This window comes from Syngnathoides biaculeatus, chromosome 10 (assembly GCF_019802595.1).
Source record: "Syngnathoides biaculeatus isolate LvHL_M chromosome 10, ASM1980259v1, whole genome shotgun sequence".
NCBI lineage: Eukaryota > Metazoa > Chordata > Actinopteri > Syngnathiformes > Syngnathidae > Syngnathoides > Syngnathoides biaculeatus.
In genome coordinates this window covers 15460296-15486164 of record NC_084649.1, presented here as the reverse complement: position 1 = coordinate 15486164, position 25869 = coordinate 15460296, and the positions used below count along the sequence as shown (strand labels likewise).

The 25869-nt window shown below is 42.1% G+C and overlaps 1 protein-coding gene across 2 annotated transcripts; it reads right to left on the bottom strand.

Annotated features, from left to right (window-relative positions):
* Nucleotides 1–216: 216 nt before the first annotated feature.
* LOC133507670 (protein phosphatase 1 regulatory subunit 1A-like) lies at nt 217–25366 on the bottom strand. Of its 2 annotated transcripts, none has more exons than XM_061832961.1 (8): nt 25248–25366; nt 24912–25085; nt 13484–13544; nt 7978–8015; nt 7812–7875; nt 6789–6971; nt 4365–4496; nt 217–2944 (listed from the first exon to the last, which is right to left on the bottom strand). In XM_061832961.1, exons 1-8 carry the CDS (start codon nt 25344–25346, stop codon nt 2865–2867), a joined length of 831 nt encoding a protein of 276 aa, XP_061688945.1. In that variant the 5' UTR covers nt 25347–25366; the 3' UTR covers nt 217–2864. The 2 variants fall into 2 exon arrangements, with proteins under 2 accessions (XP_061688945.1, XP_061688946.1); XM_061832962.1 differs by having other exon boundaries at nt 2908–2944; nt 4311–4496.
* Between the last annotated feature and the right edge of the window lie 503 nt (nt 25367–25869).

Here is a 25869-nt window from a genome sequence, read left to right as displayed (position 1 = left end):
GATGCGGACTTTTACGGGTTAACCTGAAGTAGCCATATAGAGATTTAAGTTGTTGCAATGATCCTCAATACAAGCGGCCATGTTTATGAAAAATGTATGTTTTCGTGCTTCCGGCTCATAGTTCAATGAATTATTAATACCCGGGGAGGGGGACTATTTTTAGGAGAGTCACCCCCAATGAACCGCATGTGAAAACTTCAGCCTTCTCTCCTTTTGTCGTAATAAACCAGAACACATCACCAACTGAAACATTTTATTGTATCAAACACATTTTGATAGCTCATGTCATCCGCAATTCAAGTAAACATGGAATAAATTAATTGAGATAAAGTGGCATTTTCAACTAGACAAGCACTACGGAATCCATAAATAATACACCGGCGGGGGAAAAAAAGCGCGTTAATGGATTTTTGAAATTTGTAATTTTTGGCCATTGTGAGGCTGATCCATGTGGTCCGGTTTTGTCCCTCGCGTGATGTACGATAGATTATCTGAGGCGTATGGAAAGATCGTCACAATTTACATGTAAATGCAACTTCAATGAGGGGGAATTTCAAAATGTCCTTGTTGTTTGGACAAAGCAAACATCAGCCTGGTATTCAAAATGTGTTTTGGGGCCTTGGAAAACCAAGCACAGTACAGTTGGACTGAATACATTGGCATCGTGCAAGGTGTTTATGATATTAGAAAAATGAAAATAAAAACAGCACCGATGAGGAAAGAAACAGTGTCATATAATCATAGAACAGGAACGAAGATGTGGCTGCTATTATAAATACGGGCAATAGTGAAAAAGCGCAAGTTAAAAGTGACAATTGCCTCCATCCCCAAAAATTAAACATAATTTCAAACTCATCTTACATTGCCCTCAAAAATAAACAGATTACCGATGGCTGTGATTTAAAAACAGGTATACCTGAAGTGCGCGTCTACATGCACCTTTGGCGAAGACTCTCCTAACTTCTACTAACAACCCGGGCTAAACAAACTAAAGCTCCTCACCGACTTACAAATCTGATTTAGTCAACGTTGTGATATCCAACCCAAAGTCATGCAGAAGTACAGTCTTTGTCCTCACTAGTAAGACAATTCAGCGCACTAGTATATCAACTATGGAGCACGAGTAGAATCACTGCTTCTGGTTCCTCCACAGTTTTCCACTTCTATTCTGTGTCATTTATGCACACTAGTAGGACATATCTTGGACATACTAATAAAATAAATACATGTTACTAATGATGCAAAGCTGTGCACAAGTTGACGTCTGCAGGCTACTAGTATTCCTAGTGAAGTGGCAGATATTAACTACTAGAATCTTTTGTCATTAGTAGTCCTAGTGGCACGTAATTGTCAACCAGTACATAATCTTACCACACATGTAGTTGTGCTATTAGTATTCCAAAGTCATCGTATTAGTAAGGACAAAGAATGCACTAGTACAGGGGTGCTCAATGCATCGATAGTGATCGACCAGTGACCCCCGCTCTTAAATACATACACTCATAATTACAAATGTTGCAGTACTTATGCAGCACATCAATGTGTTTTATAATGACAGCGTCCACCACCGCTGCTTTAGTTAGCAACACAGTCTGGGCAACGTAGAGCAAAGACGAGATAGACGTGCTGCTTATGTTTACCTTCGATATTAATGGAGTAAGTTAAAAAGAAATGCTGTTGTTTTAAGATGCAATGACTGTCGGAGTATATGAATAATCAAAGAAAAAGTGGTGAAACTAAACGAGAATTTCTCTTTTCCGAGCGGGAAAGGTCTGGTCTGAAGCCAAAGTAGAAAGTGCAGGATGAGATGGTGTGTCATTTTAAAATTCCACCTTGGCACAGCCTGATCCAGAATGAAAGCACAGACAATACAGTGCACAAAAAGATAATTATGTATTTTAAATATCGGAGGCAACATAACATTAACCTTAAAACGGTTTGGGAGTATCATTACCCCCCTCCCCAATCACGTCAGTAGCTCGCGAGAGGCTGGCTGCTTGAAAAGTAGATTTTGGGGTAAAAAAAAGTCTGGGCACCTGGCCTTAAGATTGATATCAAGGATATCAGATAAATGCATTCCTTAAAAGCTTGTTTCTCAGTGAAGAGCAGACTTCCTTGAGACCGATTGTGATTAAGACAGAGGTTTGGTGCCATCTCATGGCATCTAAGAAAATTATTTTTTAAAAAAACACACAAAAAAAGAAAAAAGGTGAATTTACAAATAGCAACCCTGGAATAAGTGGGGATTACTTGCACACTCAGCTCTAGCAATACTGTATCTAGAAAACAAAACTTGATGTCACCATGCGCCCTTTATATTTAAATTTCTACAAGGTGTCTTCACAGGCTGACCTGTTTGACATTATTATTATTTTTTTACAGTGAATAACTTGCCTCGTGTTACATGTATGCCATGAAAGAATGTTAAAATGATAACTGTATAAAGGGATACATTTCCAGTATTAAAAACGGTGTTATTGCTTTGATGGAACGATCGCAGACATCATGGCCCACATGATCATATCGTGCGTGATTAAATTAAAATGCCGACATGAGGGGAGGCGTGCCAAAGAGCTCGCGAGCGCTACAACGGATCGAGCGTTTAAAATGGGGTAGCTGGGAGTCATAGAGGCAAGATGGAAAGATTCCCTTGGGAAAACGTATGGCTGTGTATAAATGTTGTTTTCCGGCTGGTCACTGGGGCCCTAAAGGACTGCCCTGATGTTGCTAGAAAGTGAGTCTGCACGCGCACACGCACACACAATCAATCTTCTGTCATTGCGTGGGCGCTGGCTGAGTAGAAGGAGCAGCATTTGTGACACACCAGCGCTGTAATTCTCTCTTGCCATCTTCTCGTCAACATTTTATTTTTCTGTCTCTGGGCTGAGCTGCTTTGTCGTCTCGTCGGCCGGCTGACTGGTGCCGCGCGTCGCCGCTTTTGTGTCTGCAAAATAAAGCCGGGGCACTGCAGTCAAGCCGTGGCCATTTTAAGGAATTCTTTTTTTTTTTTTCTGTGCAGTTTATAGTATTTAAGTGTTTGGGATTGATTCCTTGATTCTTAATGTCTTGCTTCTTCTGTTACTACAATATGGTTGTAGACAATGTCAGTTACCATGATAAGGATGGTAATTACAAATGTACTAACAATTTGCCACACAAGAAAGAAGTCACAATATGAAGTATCATCCACCCATCCACTTTCTTTTATCGCTTATCCCCACGAGGGTTGCGGGGAGTGCTGGAGCCTATCCCAGCTGTGAACGGGCAGGAGCCGGGGTACCCCCTGAACTGGTTGCCACCCAATCGCAAGACAGATTGAGAAAAACTGACTCACATTCACACTGAGGGGCAATTTAGAGTGCCCAATTAATGTTGCATGTTTTTGGGATGTGGGAGGAAACCAGAGTGGTCGGAGAAAACCCATGCAGGCGTGGGGAGAACATGCAAATGCCACATAGGCCGGACTGGGATTGAACCCGGGTCCTCACAACTGTGAGGCCAATGCTTTTACCAGCTGTTCCACCGTGCTGCCAATCTTTATTGTGATAATAAATAAGTACATATAATCTTTATTGTGAAACTTCATAATCTGACTTCTTTCTTGTGATACTATCGTTTTTGTGGCGAATTGTTAGTACCTTTGAAATTACCACCCTTATTATCATAACTGACATTGTCTCCAACCATATTGTATTTAAATAAGTCACAATATGATATCACATTATTACTCCACTAATCCAGATAGTTTTTTACTGTATCGAAACAGTATTAACCATGCAATAACACGTTACGCTAAGAGCATTAGTATCGTGTTATACTCTCTACTCACAAGACGATATCACTATATTTTGCCACTACCAATCATGATACAGCAGGATGTCATGGGCACTGAACATTATGCCTTTGCCTGGAAGTCCTGCATTTGGGTCCGCCCCATGCCGCTGGCTTATAACAAGCATAATATCATAATATTTTGGACCAGGTCTTTCATCACGTGGGCATGAGATAAAATATTTATAAAAACATTTTTACAGGTTCAAATATTTACGTGTGTAAAAAAAATCATTTTATCATCAATCAATCAGGTTTTTACAATTTTATGACTGTTTAATGTAACAAATATTACAGGATCCTTGAGAATGTAAATATATAGGATATCTACATACCACAAATTTAGCATATACTATATATGCATATTAATTGTTTATTCACTGATTTATTAAGTCATACCAGGCAATGGAGCCGCGGCGAAGCTTCAAGAATAAACAAACTAAACCCACTTTGTATATTGATGCGCTAAAAGAACGCACCCCTGGGTAACCCTTCGCAACTGCATCATACGGTGTTATTTCCCCTTTGATGACCTGCTTGTGCGTTGTTGAGCTGCAACGACGCGTCTGACAAAGCGACCCTGGAGCAACCGTCTTCCTCGTCAGGGAGGGGGCGCTCTGACCCGCCAGCCGCCACCTCTGACAGACTCCCCTTGGAGAATTCCGCTGCAGACGAAAAAACACGGGGGTCAAGATAATAGACCGGCGAGGCTACGCTCATTAGACGCTCATCAGATGCTCGATCGATGCTACCTGACATTTACGTGCTCCTGTATTTACACATAACGGTTACACAGCCCAGCGTCATAGGGACATATGGCTATTGTAACATGAAATTACACAGTACTGCACTGTGCAAATAGGGTTCGCAATAGAATATTGTTTATTTTCCGATACCAATGGTAACATGATACAATACTCATAAAACGGCATCACAATATTTGTGCATCTGTAGAATCACGACAGAATCACAATATTTTCCCGATATTGATGGTATCAGAATACGATACTCATTATGAGATATCATCCCAACATTTGGCCAAACTTGATATAGTGTCCAATAGATGTTGGATGTTTTTGGAATGTGGGAGGAAACTGGAAAGCCCGGAGGAAACCCACGCAGGCACGGGGAGGACATGCGAATTCCACTCAGGTGGGTCAAGGATGGAACCCGGACCTGACCTCAGAACTGTGAGGTCAATGCTTTACCATCTGATCCACTGTGCTGCCTGTGATTTTTTTCACATACTCTTAATATTATGACACAGTACTCACGTATCAATGGGGCAATATATAACAGTATCGCGATGCAGGATTCAGGTTAGATTTCCAAACAACATCCAAGTAAAAATATTCCACGTAGTGATAGTATCATGATACAGGACAGCATCCCAAAAGATATACAGTATATACAGTATATGTTGTCTCAAGATATTTCCTTTGTGATGCATTAGGACAGTACAATTACTGTGGGGGGCCGGAGGGGGCAGGTTATGTGCTGCGCTCTGTGACCATCTGCTGACCTGCTATTAAACTGAATTACTGGCCCAACGCGCACACTCTTCATCACGAAAGCAAGGACACAGCGGCTGCTGCGGTAACACGAGATACCGGTGCACATATTGTATGAGTAAGCTCACCGTGTGCATTTACGCAGTCCATTTCCCACAGGAATTCATTAAACTGTCAGAAATTTAAAAAAAAAAAATCAATACCTTCCCCCAAAAAGATGGACAACAGTGATGAAATGAGACTCCAGGTACACATTACAGAAGAACTCAACATGCAGCCAATAATGGCTAAATCACCAGCAACAAAAACAAAAGTGAAAATGTCCAATTAGGCCCTAATTAAGGCGGAACGGTGATTCAGTTGGTAAAGCGTTGCCTCACAGTTCTGTGGTCCTGGATTCAATCCCGGACCCCCCTGTGTGGAGTTTGCATGTTCTCCCCGTGCCTGCGTGGGTTTCCTCCCGGCACTCCGGTTTCCTCCCACATTCCAAAAACATGCAACATTCATTGGAGACTCTAAATTGCCTGTAGGTGTGATTTTGAGTGTGGTTGTTTGTCTCCATGTTCCCTGCAATTGGCTACCAACCATTTCAGGGTGTACCCCGCCTCCTGCCTGTTGGCAGCTGGGATAGGTTTCAGGAAACCCCGCGAACCTCATGAGGATAAGCGGTGACGAAAATGGATGAAATGGATAAGGTAGCCATTTTTTTTTTACTCCTGAATGTTAACCAGTCACAAGTGTCCACAGGGCACGGGTGTGTTAAATTTGGTTGTAGAAAGTTACCAACACTCTGAAACTGAGCTGCAGCTTGGTGAGCAAAAACATAGTGAGGAGTTTAAAAGGACGTTATTCATTTTTTTACATGTTTAGCAATTCATTTGTGAATTCCCTTACATGAAACTTGAGGTAAATTGTTTCATATTACTGCGACAAGTTCTCAACTTTTACTTCTGCTCTACCATGCCATTGTTACTTCATGTGTGAGTGTAGCACAAACACTTATTGCACGATGACATTGTTTTATTTTTTCGTGACTTCCAGCACTCTGTATATTTGTGATTAATATCTTCAATAAGGCAGCGGGGTGGAACAGCTGTAAAGTGTTGGCCTCACAGTTCTAAGGACCCGGGTTCAATCCCGGCCCTCCCTGTGTGGAGTTTGCATGTTCTCTCCTGTGCCACTCCGGTTTCCTCCCACATCCCAAAAACATGCAACATTAATCAAAAACTGTAAATTGTCCCTAAGCGTGATTGTGAGTGCAGCTGTTTGTCGCGATGTGCCCTGCGATTGGCTGGCAACCAGTTCAGGGTGTACCCCGCCTCCTGCCTGTTGGCAGATGGGATAGGCTCCAATGCTCCCACGACATTTGCGAGGATAAGGGGTTAAGAAAATGGACAGATGGGTATCCTCAATCGTGAAGCCGAACGGGCTACAATGCGGACGTACCCTCCATTTGGCAGCGCAGCATCTCGAAGGCCTCGGCGGTGGCCTCGTCGTCCCGCGGCAGCTCCTCTCCCTGGGCCGCCGAGTCGGGGCTGGGCCTGTCTGACAGGCAACTCTCGGAGGAGCACTCGTCGCCGCCTCCTTGCTGCTGCCTGTACAGGTGATGCTCCACCAGAAACTGCAGCTCTGGGACCAGGCAAAGGAGAAGGATCAAGGATAACACGGTGGGGAAAAGGATGCCGAGGGAATGTGCACCCAAAGTTAAAGGAAGAAGCCTTTGGGGAGAAGAGTGGGTAAGATGAAACCAACCAATGAGGAGGAGGAGGAGGTGGGGGGGATTAACATGGGGAGATGCAGAGGTGATAAGACAGCCGGCGCATCAAAAATAATATTATAAGTTTGTGAAATCCACTTTAAAGAACATTAACACCCAGTCATGGGTATGAGTGAGGGGGATGCTTGAAACTTGATACTATTACACTTAATCACCTCAGAGTGGGAACTAAAGTAGGCTGACTCATTCCCCAAAAGGTTCCTTAACCACGGGGGGGAAAAAAATCATAAAAGAAAAAAACCATCCAAGCATTTGCACTTATCTACTTAATTAGGCTCTGTGTAATCAGCCTATTACAAAAATCCTCCAATTAAGTTTAATCGCGTTGAATATTTTTTAATACGTTCAAACCGAAGCGACTGGCTGCCACTTTGATAGTTGTGAAACTACACATTCATGACTCATCGGACCAACTTCAAACTTCAATGGCACCTTGAATCATACGTTTTAATACACCCGCGCAGCGGCAAACTTTAACAGAAACCTTTTAACTCCAATAGAAAATCCAAAGTCTCAAACGTAATAATACGCTGTAAAATTCCATTTAATGCCCTTGAATTTATGTCAATAATTTGTGGAAGCGGAGGTACTGTGAAGAAAAGAAAGAGATGCATCGCCATGGATACCACACAAACACAAACGCACTTACACGCACAAAAAAAACTTTACAATCATTTGCTGACATCACTCACCTTTCATCGTAGGCGTTCCTTTTTGTCCTTTTCGCCGTTGTCGAGGGGAATTCAACAATGCAGCCTTGAAAATTAAACAAAAAAGTATATATATCATACGTCAATAAAACAAAATGGATAAAAAATAATCTTTTTTTGTAGTGATGGATAGCATGAATGAAAATACCTTGTACAGCTGGTTAGGCAGACGGTCTTCATCTATTTCTATGAGATGGAATAAAAAAAGATCAATTGAAAATAGAAGGAAACATTTTTATATGGATATAAAAAGTTGACACACCCACAATTAATTGTTTTTTATCCACAATGATTGTGAACTATAACCTCTACAACTCACATTAAAAAAAATGGGAGCTAGGAATCCTCGCAAAACACCCCCCACCTGTTGCCGAATGGATTGACAATGAAAATTTACTGCTCACACTGTTTATGGACCATTTTTGATTGGTGAAAAATGTTAGACCAGCACACCCTGATCTTGATCTGGGGGCCGGCGTTTCGGGACCTGAGGGCACCATCTGGGGTTATCGCACAGTGCGCCATTAAAGCCAGCGCAGTCACTGGGTTGCATGGATGTGTTGTGAAGCGAATGCAGAATCATATGAGCACGAGGAGACAAAGAGGAGCTTTGGAATACGCGTCACCAACTTGGTGCCACATGGCTGCGGCAGGGGCGGAGGTGGGGGGGGGGGCGCAAATGGTAAAAAGACTGGCGCTGAAACCGTAAACTGCGAGCAATGCAGTTAAACGCACACACGGTGGAACTTTTTCTAGGGCACCACCCTGTTGCTCGGCAACCTATACATCCCGGAGGCGGCGTGCCAGTGCGCATATATTACTCCGGCTTAAAAGTGTACGCTGATGGGTTTCTTAATTCATCGCTCGTTTGAAGCGGCAAACGTCCGTACACCTCACGACTTGCAATTTGTGCTCGGCTGTATTTTTGTGAGTTTTGGCAAGGTTTATAGAGCAATTACAGATGTGGTGACAAATCAAGGACATTAAATGGAGGGTTCCTTCAAGTCAAATAAAGAATTGTATTCCGAGAGGCCTGGGACACATATCATGCTGATCTTAATGCCTTTAACCCATCTGTTTACGTCAGCCAGTGAGTTATGCCTAACCTTTCCATGCTGTTCATTTTCCATACACGTGTAGGATGTTCCACACCGAGAAAATATCTACATAATGTTAGTCTATTTCCAATTATTAAGTGGAGGGGTGCATTATGATACGAGCCGAATTCACACATAATGTAAAAACACTCGTACTTCAAATCCTGTCACGAACCTCCGGTGCGGGGCTGGACCCAAATGCAGGACTTCAGGACAAGGACATGACGTTAGGCATAGTTTTATTCAAAGCTGAGGTCATACATGGTGTGAGCAGTCTGAGAAGGCAGAGGTACAGAAACGCTAAGCAAAGCCAGGATCCAAAAATGTGAAGTGAGGTCTGATGAGTAGGAGACAAACTATCGACGAGGATTTGACTATGGAACATAAACTAAGACAGGACTAAACTAAGGTGGCACAGAAACCCTGTGACAAGGATAGGTCAACACTACACTATTTTCAGTGGTTGAGATTCCTACTGTCAGCGAATGCAACTCAGGGCACAACGCACAACGAACTGGCCAAGGCCAGTGACCGAAACTCCAATTTAAATACACCATCTAACTACAATCCCAATGTGAAACAGCTGTGAGCGGTGACAGGTGTCACCGGCCAGGGCGCTGGCCACACCCCTGTTGGCCATGGTCCAGCTTGGCTCACGACAAATCCTCTTTTGACATTGAAATAATTGGAAATGCCATTAATCCGTTCAAGCCTCTCGAAAATGTAAACAACAGAAAATGCTGCAATGTTATTTTAATAAGAAAAATAGCCCTGGATTATAATTATAATTCAAGTTTCTGAAAGATTTATTACAGTTGAATTTGCAAAGTGCAGCTCGTTTTGGTGCGTGCACCTTGGCCACCTGGGGACAGTAAAACACAGTTACTCAAAATGTCCCAGTAATAATCACTATTGTCTCAAATTACAGTATTACGTGTCATCTACGGGAAGTGTGAGCAGCTGTGGCAGTAATACTAGATCCAGAGATTACTAGTTGGGTTAAGAAACATGAAATATGGCTTTTGTATTGCTGTTTTTGTAATTGCCTTGTATGTGTGTCCGCGCCCCTCGTAACTAGTAATAAGGCCTTTTCTAGCAGACTGGACTGGACTCCATCTGACTGACTGGCGGACGCAAAGTCAGAGAACACAAACGAGCTTCTGTCTTGTCTGTATTCAAACATGGACGCTCTACTCAGCGGCCGAGTGGTGCTCCAAGTGAAGCTCCTCTCGGATGAGCACGAGTAGAGAAGTGCTTTATATTTCTACTATTACTTCTAGTATTCATTTGTCAAGTATTTTTCACCAGTTGTCTTCCTTCCTTGAAATACATTACTTTACTAATGTGAGTACACCCGTCACATTTTTGTAAATATTCTATTGCACCTTTCCATGGGACAGCACTGTAGAAATTCTACTTCAGCCGTAAAGTAAACTAGTCAGTGTGCAGCTTCGATAGCATCATCCATTTCTTGTGCTCCGAAAATAACTCAACACACAGCCATTCATGTCCAAACCGCTGGAAACAAAAACGATTACCGAGACCCCCTGAAGTGAAAATGTCCCATTTGTGTCCAAAGTGTCGATGTTTTGTGTGGCCAGCAATATTTTCCCAGGACCGCCTCGACAACAGTTTTAGAGGTTTTCTCGTTTCATCCTAGGTCATCATTATTTGATCTATTTATTGATTGATTTGATAAGGATCCCAAGCAGACGCATTGCTTTACGTGTTTTAGCATGAGGGCAAATTCTCAAGAGGCCTCTTGAAAGTACAGTACACAGAATACAAGAAGGTAGATAAAATAGATGAATGTAGTTTAATTCATTAATCCATATTTAGAACCCGTTAGCCTGACCTTGCCGGGATGCGAATTCCAAACCAAGGGAAGCTGGACTCTCCAAACCAGGTCTTGAACAGTGGGAAGATCCAGTCCCACCTGAGAGAGCCTTGCCTGGCCAGTCCGTTCGACTTTTGACAACTGCTGAGAACTCTGCCCTTTTTCATTTACTTCTCATTTCTATTCATTGATTGTTAATATGCACTTCAAATCTGATAGCCGACGGGTTTTTTAACATCGAGAAGCAAAGGGAAATGTTTCTCTGTCCATTTAATTTTAAGTTAGACCACTCCAGCCAGTTGTTGATGTTAAATGAAGCTAGTTTTAGTTGCTGTTCAGCCTCACAAGTTGTTTTGGCGGAGACAGAGATGAGAGTGTCAACCGCGCACAGTTGTCAGTCCGATATATGTCCAACCTGCTCCCACATCCCGTGAAATGTGTCAAAGCACTTCCTTCCGTCTTGGGTGAATGGCGAAGGACACTGTGACAAAGCAACCAAAGGGATTTTGATGTCTACGATGTCTATTGTTTGAGACGAGATGTTAGCACAGGACGACCAAAGATGACAATGCGCCAGCAGTTACATGACCCTTGTGAGGATACCCAGTTTGGAAAATGGACATGGACATTTTTAAGCTTCATTCGTATTTCATATCGTATTTGTATGGATAAAATATGTAAACTGTTTTCCAGGTTTGGTTCGGTGACGTTCAGTATGTACCAGATTAACACCCTGATGGCAATTTCGGAGGTCATCTGTGTACAGTGAGAACAGTTGTGGACCTAAAACTGATTCCTGGTGTCTTCCTTATACGCTGGATTTAAACCACAGCAGAGCTGCAGATGACATTTGTAAAATTCTGCATTTTCTGAATGAGTCTGGTGGTTCAGTGTGTTGAAAGCTTTTTTTTTTTAAGCACTAGGAGCAAAAATAATTTTTCTTTCAGATCATCACAATTCTTTGAAATAAGGTGCGACACTGAACTTCCACTGGCATATTTGAAAGAGAGCGATGACAGTAAAAGTAACGTTCTGTGCCTGCTCCCCATTTATACCTGTAACCTTGTAACTTTTGTAATTTAGGACTATATAAATAAACTTGACTTGACTAATACTGAGGAGTCACATGATATGGGCGAGGGAGGGATCATTTGAGTCCAGTTTGGAGATTCACTTCTGTTGCCAGCATTTATGGGATTAATGGTTGTGTGCTGGGCTATTTTTAGGGGGACATTAAATTTATAGTGTTATGCAAGCTGTACACCGGCTACTTTGCACAAGTGTCATTTCCTGAGTATTGTCTCATAATATATACGAACATACGGAAATGAAAAGATTTTGTGAGACACTCCATGGAGTATCACAGAAAAGCATTTGTTTCCCTCCTGTGGAGCCCATTTTGAAAACCCATTTAAAATACAGAAAATGGTTCATTGCCTGATAAGAAATGAAAGCATCTCATCAGGAAACTCAATCTTTTTTTTTTCTTTTTTTTTAAAGCTTCAGGTTTTATGTTGCTACATTTATTTTACAAACGTCTCAATGTCATGACGATAAAAAAAATCGAGTGCCACCGGTGACACACTTCGGGCATTCTTGTTTCGGCTAAATGTCACTTGTGTGCACTCTGATGGGTGGTGTGGTTTTTTAGGAGGGGGGGAGGCGGGTTCACAGGGCGTGCATGAGGCAGCCTAATGAATAATGCAGGCCTCGTGTATGATTTGGGGCACGCTAGAAGAGCTCGTCTCCCCCTCCTGGTATCAGTTCCTCCCCCCGTGCCCCCAGTCGCATTCTCCGTCTGCCTCACGCTGGATCAATGCATCTGTTCCAGCCTGTGACCGATATTTCACGTTGTATTTCAATCTGCTGTCTGTGTCTTGAGATTTAATTTGCAATCGGTTCTGCGCTACAGGTCACGCTCTGAGTTTTAAAGTCATTGTTGAAACCTTAATTAACATTTTATTCCCTTTCACGTTTCACTAGTTTTCGCTCACAGATCCCATTAAAGGGGTGGGTTGCAATTTTAAGAAAATATGTGTCGTCATTTTTGTTAAAACTGTCGGTATGGCCTGACATGATTAATTGACGTCATTGATTTGTGACAAATTCTTGTGTCTCTAATTTGAGGGAAAACCAACACACCGTAGTAAGAACAACCAATCAGAGTCAGAGGCAATGTATGATGAAGTTTAATACGGCTTAATCTTATTCTATACTAAATTCCATATCAATCCAATATCCATTTTCCAAGCCGCTTATGTATTTATTGATTGAAAACATAAGAGCACCGTCTATTTTGACTAAAACGAACATCCCCGGCATCACTCTAACACTACATTACGGGACCATGTTGCAAACACACACAAGATGGTACAACGAGAGAAGCGGCAACAAGCGGGTCAGGCCTGACTCGCACACGACAAGAGAACTCTCCAGAGGAGCGCTGTTGTGTTTGATGGGTATATTCCCTCGAGAGAACGCTTGGATGTTTTTCTTGCTCTGATGCGGCGGCAAAGAGATCCAAAATACAGAATAAGACGTTGAATTGTGATGGAAGTTAAACAAAACTTGCACCCAGACTGACTTCATTATTGTCATACGAATCACATTCACAGTCGAAAGGGGGGCTGCCATGAGGCTAAGGACTCTACTTAAAATGTATATACTATGCTCTTTACTAGTTATTTATAATATGGCGTATGTTTATTTAGTTTTGTTACCTGGCGACGACTGATCACTGGATGCCACTAAAGTTGCAGGTGTTGGTCGGCGTCTCCTAATCTGAAAGAGTAGAAGAGAGTCATTTCATCTCATATTGGCATTCAGAGAAAAAAATAACATCTTTGTATTTCACCAAACAAGTGCAGATTTCACACTGAGTAAGTAAATCTGTGAGTAAATCTGGACGGGATTATCATTTTTTCACAATGAATTACAGTGAAGAAAATGAGTATTTGAACACCCTGCTATATTGCAATTTCTCCCACTTAGAAATCATGGAGGGGTCGGAAATTTTGCATGTCCACTGTGAGAGAGAGAATCTAAAAATAAAAATCCAGAAATCACAATGTATGATTTTTTAATGATTTATTTGTGTGATACAGCTGCAAATAAGTATTTGAACACCTGAGAAAACCAACCTTTGTTTGCGATTGCAGAGGTCAAATGTTTCCTGTAGTTGTTCACCAGGTTTGCACACATTGCAGGAGGGATTTTGGCCCACTCCTGCACACAGATCTTCTCTCGATGATACAGAGGAGTCATGGTCTCCCATGTGGTTTTGTGGTCAGATGAGATCCCAATGGAAGTTTTTGGTCATAATTCCACTAACCGTGTTTGGAGGAAGGCGAATGATGAGTTCCATCCCAGGAACACCATCCCTTCTGTGAAGCATGGGGGTGGTAGCATCATGCTTTGGGGGTGTTTTTCTGCACATGGGACAGGACGACTGCACTGTATTAAAGAGAGGATGATCACGGCCATGTAGTGTGAGATTTCAGGGAACAACCTCTTTCCCTATTAGTCAGAGCATTGAAGCTGGGTCGCGGCTGGGTCTTTCAACATGACAATCACCCAAAGCACACAGCCAGAAAAACCAAGGAGTGGCTCCATAAGAAGCATATCAAGATTCTGACGTGGCCTAGCCAGTCTGCAGACCTAAACCCAATAGAAAACCTTTGGAGGGAGCTGAAACTCTGTCTTTCTCAGCAAGAGCCCAGAAACCTGTCTGATCTAGAGAATATCTGGGTGGAGGAGTGGGCGAAAATCCCTCCTGACGTGTGTGCAAACCTGGTGAATAACTACAGGAAACGTTTGACCTCTGTAATTGCAAACAATGGCGACAGTACCAAATTTTAACATTGGTTTTCTCAGGTGTTCAAATTCTTATTTGCAGCTGTATCACACAAATAAATCGTTTAAAAAAATCATACATTGTGATTTCTGGATTTTTCTTTTTAGATTATCTCTCACACAGTGGACATGCACCTACAATGAAAATTTCAGATCCCTCCATGATTTTTAAGTGGGAGAACTTACAATATAGCATGGTGTTCAAATACTTATTTTCTTCACTGTACATCTTTTGGCTCAATAGGTTGGGAAAGACTGTTATATGATATGTTATTACTGCCTGATTTATGAACAATGTATTTCAACATTTTGTTCTTTCTGGCGGCAAGGTCATTGCATCATCTTACAGCCGCCGTGGACCTTGAGACTCACATTTTCTATGTAGTTATGTCTCACTTTGAAGACGTCTGAATCTGAATCGTGACATCAGCCGAGCTTCAGCCATCGTGCTTCCAGACGACACCCGCGTTTAATTCCAAGTTGTTGACAGGCTGACATGATGGCATTTATGTTCATTTCAAAAGCCCACAATGGTAAAGCTACATTGACATGGTTCACATGGCTTTGACGCGAGTGACGGATGTTCAGCCAGTGTTAGAAATAGTGTGCGTAATTGCGGTGAAGAGAGTACTACGGCGGCGGCACGGTGCAAATGGGACTTGAAAAAGCTTCATTAGCATTTGGAGCTGTATCAGTGGAGTACAGGGAGCTTGTGTGAATAAGCGTGTGTGCTTTGTGCCTCTTCTGTACTCAAGAGATGTGCGCCTGCTGCTGCTGCTGCTGCTGTTGCTTCGGATGCTGCCAACCTCACATCCTGATTGCATATTGACCCATTCAGCACTTTGCTCACACTGTTCTATTCTTAGTCATGATGAACAAAAAAAACAACAACTGCACTGTAGTTTTAAAAAAAAGTACACTTTTCCCAGATAAAGTACATTTTTTTTAAATTAAACTTCTCATTAAGAACAGCGGTCCTCAGACTACCTAGTACCACCTAAAAAAAAAAAAACATTACTCTACAACAAAGGTGTCAAACTCGAGGCCCGGGACCCAGGTCTGCCCCGCCACATGATTTCATGTGGCTCGCGAAGGCAAATCATTGGTGTCAAAAACCAGGATTCTTGTGAAAATATGTCCCAACATTTCAAATTGTCATATATGATAGATGATCATGTTGAGATATTACAAGCATTTTCGTGTTACCAAACATGAACAAAGGTTGAAAAACCCATTACACTTGATTTCTGATTCCAAAACTACCAGTAGTTCATAAATTTCATGTGTGAATTTGATGAGACAATTCATGATTTCTATGGTTTCACCATAATGGCCCTCGTAACTACAATGTGGTCGGCGCCAAAAATTAGTTGTACACCCCTGCTCTACAAGTACTACCATAATGACAAACATTAAACTACAGTGCTTCGCACAAAGGGCCCAAGTTTTTCTCAAAAGATGAGGCAAAAGTGTACTTCATAAAATCTCTATTTAATAAGAATAAGACAGATAAGTTTCTATATTGTACATGGACGTCTGTACTGTATCGACATCTTAGCTCATCTCAGATCCTCACAGAGGATGAAGAATATATGATTGAGTCCTGTTATATTGAATGGATGCATGTGTTTCTGCAATGTGTTCAAATATCAGTTGCTTAAAAGGTTATAGATACATTTCCCATTATGGCTTAGCATTAGCATTAGCTGGTGGGCTAAAGGCTAAACAATGTCCTTGCTTTAGATATACAACATGCAATTCTTTTTGTTTTATGTTTTGCTTCACACGCAAGCTAATTAAATAGCTTTTGTAGTGCCTCTGGATGGGAGGTGTCTGTCTACATGGCGCAAAGCAGGAGCAGTGAGGTGCAAGCAAAACATGTGGCTCGTGTTACCATTTTTGAAATGACAGAAATAAAAATTTGAAACAACAACATATCGAGACTTCAGCAGTTTTGGAGCTTTGAAAAATCTGCCTTGGAGCCAGTCACAAGAAATAGTGATGCCATATCACTTATGGCAAAACACTCTTGGTATTGGCCCCTCCCAAAGCAGGTTTCCGGGTGTGCTGTCCCAAGTTTTAAGATCAATGTTACCCGGAATAAGCACTCATGAGACTTAAACCAAACAAAGCACAGCTATTATCTGGTTTCTGGCTTCCCCAAAATTATTGGCCCAATTGAATTGCTCTCTGTAACTCGGTAATATGTTCGTTTGCCTCTTCCATTAACACTTCCTATTCCATCGCTTTGATCAGAATTTTACAGTGTGGGTTAGGGTGCTCTCTGGAATATTCCAAGGTGAAAAACATCCAAACTACCCAAATCCCTACATTTGTACTTATTGCCAACAGTGGGCACACTCTTTAGTGTTGGGACCTTCATAAATCAAGCCCCAGGAGTCTTGTCGTTACAACAAACAAAGCAGTGGTTGGTGGTAGAAACAACTACTTGTTAAGCATGCAATGGGGCAAGTGAATGAATAACTACAGTTTGTGGTGGACGCCGTACATTATAGTTTAGGGTGGATGTGTCAAAAGACTCACTGTGTGATCAATCAATGGTTTAGCACTGTCATAAAACTGCTGAAAGGTCACGCATCATTTTGCTGACAGGTGAAGTTCCTATTAGAGCCTCAAAGTGAGCCTGACATTCAAGGGGGAAAAACTGCACTGTTTGGCGTCTCGTCTTATTTCCATTTCACTGATGGACAACTCAAACCGAAGCGGCTCTTTCATGCTTGCCGAGGCTTTCATTGTTTGACAGAGGGACGTTTTGGCCCGGTCCACGCTATCGTGTCTTCTCTTTAAAGTAGCCCAAGCCTATCGATGATTAGATTGAAAATGAAGATTTTAGAGTTGAAAAATGTTGGATGGTGGGCTGCCATAGATTTAATAACCCTTAAGTACAAGAGAAAGAGTGCCTAAAAGGATGATATGCTGCATAATGGATGAATGCATGGATGGATGATAGTAGTACTACACATTGGAATTTGAGAGGAATTGCACCTGAGGTTCTGCTCGTTTTAGTTAGCATCAGAGTTGAAAGGGGCTTAGCGGTTAACTCTTTAATGTCCCCACATCACCATGAATTTGTGTGAAGTCATGGCAGTTGTTAAAAAAAGGATCCATCCTTCCATTTTCTACGCCGCTTATCCTCACGAGTGTCGCGGGGAGTGCTGGAGCCTATCCCAGCTGTCAACGGGCAGGAGGCAGGGTACACCCTGAACTGGTTGCCAGCCAATCGCAGGGCACATAGAGACAAACAAAATTAGAATGTCCAATTAATGTTGCATGTTTTGGGGATGTGGGAGGAAATCCACGCAGACACGGGGAGAACATGCAAACTCCGCATAAGCGGGTCCGGGATTGAACCCAGGACCTCAGAACTGTGAGGCTTTACCAGCTGAGCTACCATGCCGCCTAAAAATAAGATGAGGCATTGAATTAAAGGTTTAAACCGTGCATAATGATGCACTGGTTTAAACATTTATTTAAATAAGTTAATTTGTTCAATACAGTTTGGTTTTATTTAAAGCCCAAGTGTCATCCCTATAAACATTCTAAAATAGATATCATAATGAAAAATACATATAACATTATTTACTTTAATGTCTACACGAAAAAAATAAATGTGAGCGTAGGGCGCGTCATCCATGCGCAAAGTTGCAGAAGTGTCATTCTACGATATCCAAGTGGTCGCCATATTGGCTGCATCCTCCATCCGTGATGTCACCCGGACATTCGCCAATGAAAACACGCGGTGCACCTTACTATGGGAGATAAACGCCCCCCTTCTGACACGGAAGCTGTTTTCGAAAAGGAGAACACCACACAACCGAGTGAAGTTACCCGGGCAATATTACACTATTGTTTCGAGCCATATTCAGATGATATGCGATCATGGCAAAACCGCATCCCCGTCCGATCCACTTCCGCCATCGCGGCTCATCGCAGCCGGCAGCTGTGGCTTATGACGGAGCTGAGCGGTGCTGCTTTAGGGGATTGTTCATAGACGCCGCAGTACGCGACGAACAACACAGTCGAGCCGGGGCGCATTACTGCGCGCACGCGGTTGAGTGAGGCATTCTTGGCTGGGTTCTTCAGATTCGCCACCATCCGCGCAGCAGCTCGACGCCGTCCAACGCGCACATCGACATATTTCGTACGCGGATATTTTGTTACGTTATGAGAGACCGATTACGTGGTCTGCCCCAAACTATTGTTTTTTTTTTAGTAGCTGTATAAACACTTACCTGTCATTTGGAACCCACGAACCTCTCGTCCTTTACACCCGTGGGATCCATTTTTTCACGATGAACCGGGTCTCTTGCAAACTTATGAAGGGTAAATCCATTCTCCCGAGTGTTCGAGCAATCTCCAGCAATGCAATGAGCCGGCATTTTGGCTAACACGGAGGAACAACGAGCTGCCTTCCCAGAGGTAAAACTAATGGAAACAAACGAGTCCTCTTGGGGGCACCTCTGTCCCATACGTCACTTCCTGCTTCTTCTCGAAAACAAATCCTTCGAGAGGATTTTCATGGCGGGAGTTACAAAAAGCTGTATACGTCAAAATCATGTTTTGTGGTGAAAAACGCATGGGCCCCTATTGGCTGACGTTTTTTCATTAATAACATACTAAAAAAAATCATCCATTTCATGACAGTGGCACTTTAACTTTACTTTTGCACTCAGTCTTTTCAAGCACTTTTTGTGCAATACGTTTGAATCGGTCATTATTCACACTCAATATAGTTTTATTCTTACATTCATGTGCAGTTAATTGTTTAACTTGACTTAACTGTTGGCTTGGACTAATATTTAAAATACATTCACAATTCCAACGTGTTAGTGCGGCAATCCCCATTTTCAGTGCAGTAATGCGATTAAAGTGAGACGCTTTATATGCACTGCACCACACTATAGTGGAACCCAAACCCACACAGCGACTCACTCATCAAAATGCACAGGTAGTACAGGAAATAGACTAACACACAATGCGGCATGCCTGGACCCACAAAAGCAAAAAAAAAAAAAAAAAGGAAATGGATCAATTGGATCTCCATAGCGGGAATTTAATGTATTCAAATGTTCTTGGAAATAAGCTTCCTTGAGGGAATCTATCTGCATTATATTATTCAGCTCAAGGACAAAGATGGCAGAATGTGAAGGGAGCTCACTGTCTGGCCCGGGAGGTCTACAATAAAACATTTGGAAGCACATCATCTTTGTCTGTGATGCTTTTCCAAAATAAGTCCCCCTCATCTAAATGATAATGAGACTATAGATGTGATAAGATACATTAATCTAGACTGTAAAAGAGTCCAACAAGACTTAAAAAGAAGTGAGATAGCCTAGCTATATCTTTTTTGTGTGATGCCAGTATGATATGCTCCAATTACCAGGTTGAAAGGAGAAAATATGATTGTACTTGTAAGCTGAAATGGCCAAAATTATTCACACAAGATTCCCCGTGCATCGGGGGCCATTTTGCATCTGATTCGCATACTAAACATGAGGTGCGCGCACAAAACGATAATAACAACAAATGCCGTGAAGAAGGAGCAGGTTGAACATACTGGACAAGCGAGGGATAATTTGACAGATTTCCTGGCATCTCAAAACGTATTTGTAGTGAGCACGTGTTGAGTGACAAATCAACAGTCACAACAACAGTTTAGCTTTTTTCTTCTTCCAAAAAAAAAAAAAAAGAAGCTCAAAGCTGTTTACTGCCACTTCCTTTTGAGGTTGACAGACAAACTAAACACGAAAGAGAATATTACATGCTGTGTGATTCAAATAGCCACATAGCTTTGCTTTATAGTCCACAAGCTGAAATCTGTAACTCAGTGTCTCTATTTTCATGCTTAGCGCAAATACAATGTTGCTCTTTGTGTGACTCAGCAAGGTAATCTGAACCTATTAATGAGCCACTTAACTTCAATGGATGACACCGATTGACCACAGTGCATACACGTCTGATGTTGCTCACAGTGGTCAAGGGGGGCGCTCAGACACGTAAAAAATTGGAGGGAACATTGCCCCCAGCACATTTAAATGTGGCAATATGGCAAATTGTTGACTATTTGTTGCTTGCCTGCACTGGTGTAGGCGTCCCCACAGCCGACTTCAGTCCTGTCCAATCGGAACAGCTTCTCTCATTCCCTTTAAAAGGGGCCCATGTGAACATCTCTATAAGCGGAAGATGCCCACTGTCATCCATCGCACATGTCCAAGGAGCTTGCCTGTTTTTGCCTGTATCCACCCAGATCACATTCACGAAAATCACATTGGATCACTTGCGCTCAAACTTAGACAGATGTGTAAGAAAACACAAAATCACACTCCATCAAGAGCATCTCCAAGGGCACACACTTTCTTAACATATGTCTGCGCAAACATCAAAATACAGAAGTTTTTACAGGGAAGCGCAGCTGTGCTGTCTATGAAAATAGAGCCCTTAATGGCAAACGTCAATAGCCCTAGTCACATGCATATATTATTTATGCTCTACGAAAAACACTAAATATTACAGCAGCATACTTTGAGTAGTCGTGAAACTCTTCTTCATTTGTGTCTATGACTGTATTATACGGTCCCGTGGTGGACAAGTCATACACAATCAGGATGCACAAAATTTTTGATTCTTTCATTCTATTTACTTGTCTTATTATCCATGCATCCATCTATTTTCTTAGCCGCTTATCCTCACGAGGGCCGCGGGGAGTGGTGGAGCTGTCAACGGGCAGGAGGCGGGGTACACGCTGAACTGGTTGCTAGCCAATCGCAGGGCACATCGAGACAGCCACACTCACAACCACATCTAAGGGCAATTTAGATTGTTTATTTAAAGAAAAAAATTCAATTAATGTCCAAAATATATGTAATAATAATAATATTACTTCACATTGGAGGTTTTATTATACATTTTTGGGGGAGAGTCTTCCTTTAATGTTGCATGTTTTCAGGATGTGGGAGGAAACCGGAGTGCCCGGAGAAAACTCCACACAGGCAGGGCCGGGATCGAACCCTGGACCTCAGAACTGTGTTGCCAACACTTTCCAGCTGATCCGCCGTGCTCACTTGTCTTATTATTATATACAATAACTGTGGATTAAAAACATAACATTTTTTAACGTCATCCACACGGATAGCGAAGTGTGCAGAACGTGTGCATGTTTTTGTGTGCGCCCACAGTGCGCGTCCGTGTGTGTGGATTTGAGGGAGGGTGTTATTGTGCTGAGCGTTACACACCTCGGGGAGGCTTCTTTCATTGACATGCGCCTCGCCACATAAGCTGATTCACCAGCTGAGAGGTGTCAGCTTGCAGGGGGGGCAGTGAACTGTGGCGTGCGCACACACACACACTTCCATTGTGTCTTTTGTCAATTCATCTCCCTCTCCAACAAAAAGCAGCATAGGGTACAATGCAAGCTTAGCGGCCACTGTTAAAAATATTCTACCAAGAAAATCCTTGAAAAATAACACTCTCCTGTTGTGCTTTCTCAAAACATACTGTGATAATATAATTGAATAAAATGTAAGTAGGCGGCACGGTGCCTCAGCTGGACAGCATTGGCCTCCCAGTTCTGAGGTCCGGGGTTCGATCCCGGACCCGCCTACGTGGAGTTTGCATGTTCTCTCCGTGCCTGCGTGGATTTCCTCCGGGCACTCCGGTTTCTTCCCACATCCCAAAAACATTCAACATTAATTAGACATTCTAAATTGCCCGTAGGTGTGATTGTGAGTGCGGCTGTTTTTCTCGGTGTGCCCTGCGATTGGCTGGCAACCAGTTCAGGGTGTACCTCGCCTCCTGCCCGTTGACAGCTGGGATAGGCTCCAGCACTCCCCGCGACCCTTGTGAGGATAAGCGGCTAAGAAAACGGATGGATGGATGGATGTAAAGAAGTAAACAGCTTGTGCATCTTGATTTCATGCTTGCATGTCCATTGACGTGCTCCTTCTGCTGCGTGCACCTCGGCCACAAGGGGGCAGTATAAAACAGATGTCCATATGACATGAAGAAGGGTTTCACAACGAAATTATTTTTTTATCTGTTGCTGCACAGTACGTGTTTACACATCTATTCCTTAAAGGGTTATAACTACCACAACATTGATACTAGGTTGTGTAACCACTTGTATGGTGTTTTGCACATTATCTGGATTTTTTTTTTAAATAAAAATGTGTAAAACTCCTTGTTTTAGGTTCAACTTGGTACGACAATAAATATTCTGGCCTCTTTTTTTATTGTTTTTGTCTGTCATAAAATTCACTGCCACAATTCTAGCAACCTACATTTTTTGCATGCAACTCACCGCAAACCCAAGCCATTTTTAAGTCAAGGTATGAACAAAATTACAAGAATTGATCACTGTTGTCCAAATAAATCCACAAAATGCTTGATCACAAGTAACCACATGTCTCCGCATCATATTTTAATGCTTATTATTCTTATTAACCACCACACCACAGCCACAAACAAAACATTAAGAAATACTCCTTAGAGTCACTCAGAGTCAATAATGAAAAGAATTCTTGGTCACGCGCAGCCAGGAGTCCCACAATTAATGCCATCGATCCTCTTGCCATTTACTCTTTATAATTGCCACCTTGCAGAATAGAAATAATCAATAAACAACTATGAATGAATCCCCTGAAGATAGTTTATGAAAGCTACAGCTAGTATGTTATCCCACACAAATTTACTGTGTGATCACGAAGATCCCAATATTAATTCAGAACGAGATTGTTTTCCACTAAATATAGGGTCAAACATTTTTTTCTGTTTATTGGGGTATAAAATTGTAAAAAAATGCAACTAAATTTGTCAAGAGGATAGGCTAACTGAAGCAGATGCTCCGAATCGAAAAAGTGCCGTTCAAATATACAAAAAAATACGAAAAAAAAAAATTTATGCGATAGGAGTATTCTAATATGAAAAAATATTTTTCAAAAGCATTCAAGAATTCTCTAAAAATAATAATCTCTTTTTCTTAAAACTAACAACTGTGTTCTCACAATAGTGACACTTTTTTTTTTGAAAACATACCATTTTTTTTTCTTGCAATCGTATGGCATTTTTCTTGAAAGTACACATCCTAACCCCCCCTCGAAAATGCCCCCTCTGACAGTATCTGTCCAAGTCTGCGTCATGCTGGAGGGAAAAGAGCGGACGCACGTCAGAAGCAGCCAATCAGACGCGCACTCATAAATCTCTGCTATTTATACACAAGGTTCATTCAATATGAATGGGAACGAGCTGTCTTGTTCATTTTCAATTCATCAAATGATGAAAAACGGGACATATACGTGCTGTGTGGTCTCGGGTAGTTCTGAACATTGTCAGCTTTCAACTTCCCCGTTCTTTACTTCCATATGAACAATCTCTCGGAAATTTCATACATTATACAGACAATCAACTTTGGGAGATTCCTGGATGCTGAGGCGTCTCATTATTAGCTCGCGTAGGTCTCAGCAGAGGTGGAAGACGCTTCATTCTGGTAGCACTGCTGCGATAATTGGCTGCGCGGGAGTCGTACAAAACTGGAAATATGATCTTTTTGGGGGCTCACATATAGGGCGCAGGAAGAAAAAAAATGATATATCACATGGGAGAAAAGAAAAAAGTGAGCATCAATCTCCTGTTTGTTTCCCTGGTACACCAAAAAGGTTCACGCTTGTCTCATGTGAATTCCAGAAATAAAATAAATCAATAAAATCAATGAAAAAATAATAATACAAAATTGTTTAGTTGCAATATTTTGGATGTGAACTATGTAAAGCCCCCCCCCCATTTTTCTTGAAAATAACTTTTTTCTTCAAACTTTTTACTAACTATTACACTATAAACTCATAAATTATTTAAGCATATAACTTTATTCATGTAAGAGTTCCCAAAAATAAAAATAAAAAACATTTTCATCAAAAAAGGATTTTTTTGACACCCTTCCACCTTTAAATGTATGACATTTCAAAATAAATACACAGCGGTCTCTCGAAAATATTTTTTCTGGAAACTAGAAACTTTTTAGGGAACTATGCATTTCTTCTAGAAAATCAATAACTTCTTTCATTTTTCTGGCTAATCTGATTTATGTACAAAACATTACTATAATATGACTTTATTCTCCTGAAGTTCAGATATGGATTATGGACTTTTTTTTTTTTTACGACACAGAAAATACAAAGGCTTTTTTCCTCCCAACTTTTTGACTTTGTTGAACAATTTAAGATTTTAGTTTTCCAGAAAATATCAATTTGTCCTTTTCCAAAATCCAACTTTTTGGGGTGTTACCTGTTCAGCTGCCTCCGGGTCCAGGTGGGTGTCCAGCAGAGGCACCGTGAACTGGATCTTCCTGGGGCTGCCGGTTTCCATGGCGGTCGTACTTTCTGTGCGCGTATGCGGGAGTGTCTGCGGTCCTTGAAAAGCGCAAGGAGGAAGGAGGAGGACTCCGGACGAATGAGATGGCTGGGGAAGAAAGTGATGAGAAAGAAGGAAAAAAGGAAGAAAAATGTCAAGAAAAGAAGATTGGCGTCACCGTTTCCCGATATGTCCTGAAAAAAACTGCACTTTTCCGTCATTCACTTGCTTGTCGGGATCCTTTTCATCAATATTCCCAATGTGACCTACTTCCGAGCACCTGCCGGCCCTGCCTTGCGTCCTCCCTGGATCCCAATGCCGAGACGACAAGGGCACGCCGGGCTGGAGGCGCCTCTCCTTCGCCCCCATTGGCCGAGATGCCAAGAAGACCCGCCCTATTTCAAAACCTCCTGCCGTCTGTATTGGCGCGCTCTCAGCTCTGCGGCAGAGAGAGAGAGCCTCACAAAAAAAAAAAAAAGATCATTTCTGTCTCTCTCTTGAGTGTGTAGGAGGAAGAGAGAAAGGACAGAGAGAGAGAGAGAGAGAGAGAGTGTGAGAGAGAGAGAGAGAGAGAGAGAGAGAGAGAGAGAGAGAGAGAGAATCATCATCATCATCAGCATCCCACTCTTACTAGCTGGCCTGCATGTACAGTATATGCCCCCTACCTAATACTGTACATGAAAACTGGGGAATGCTGTGGTACATTTCATTTTACCATAGAATTGTGATTATTTGAAAAAATACAGAAAAGCCTCAGTTCCCGAACAAATCGGTTTACGAACGAAAATTTCAAGATTTTTTTGCTCCCGTTTTCAAACAAAAATCGGTACTCGAACGCCCCGCGACAAAACCCAGAAATCCCAGGACGCGCTTTGTTACTGTCAATTCGAAT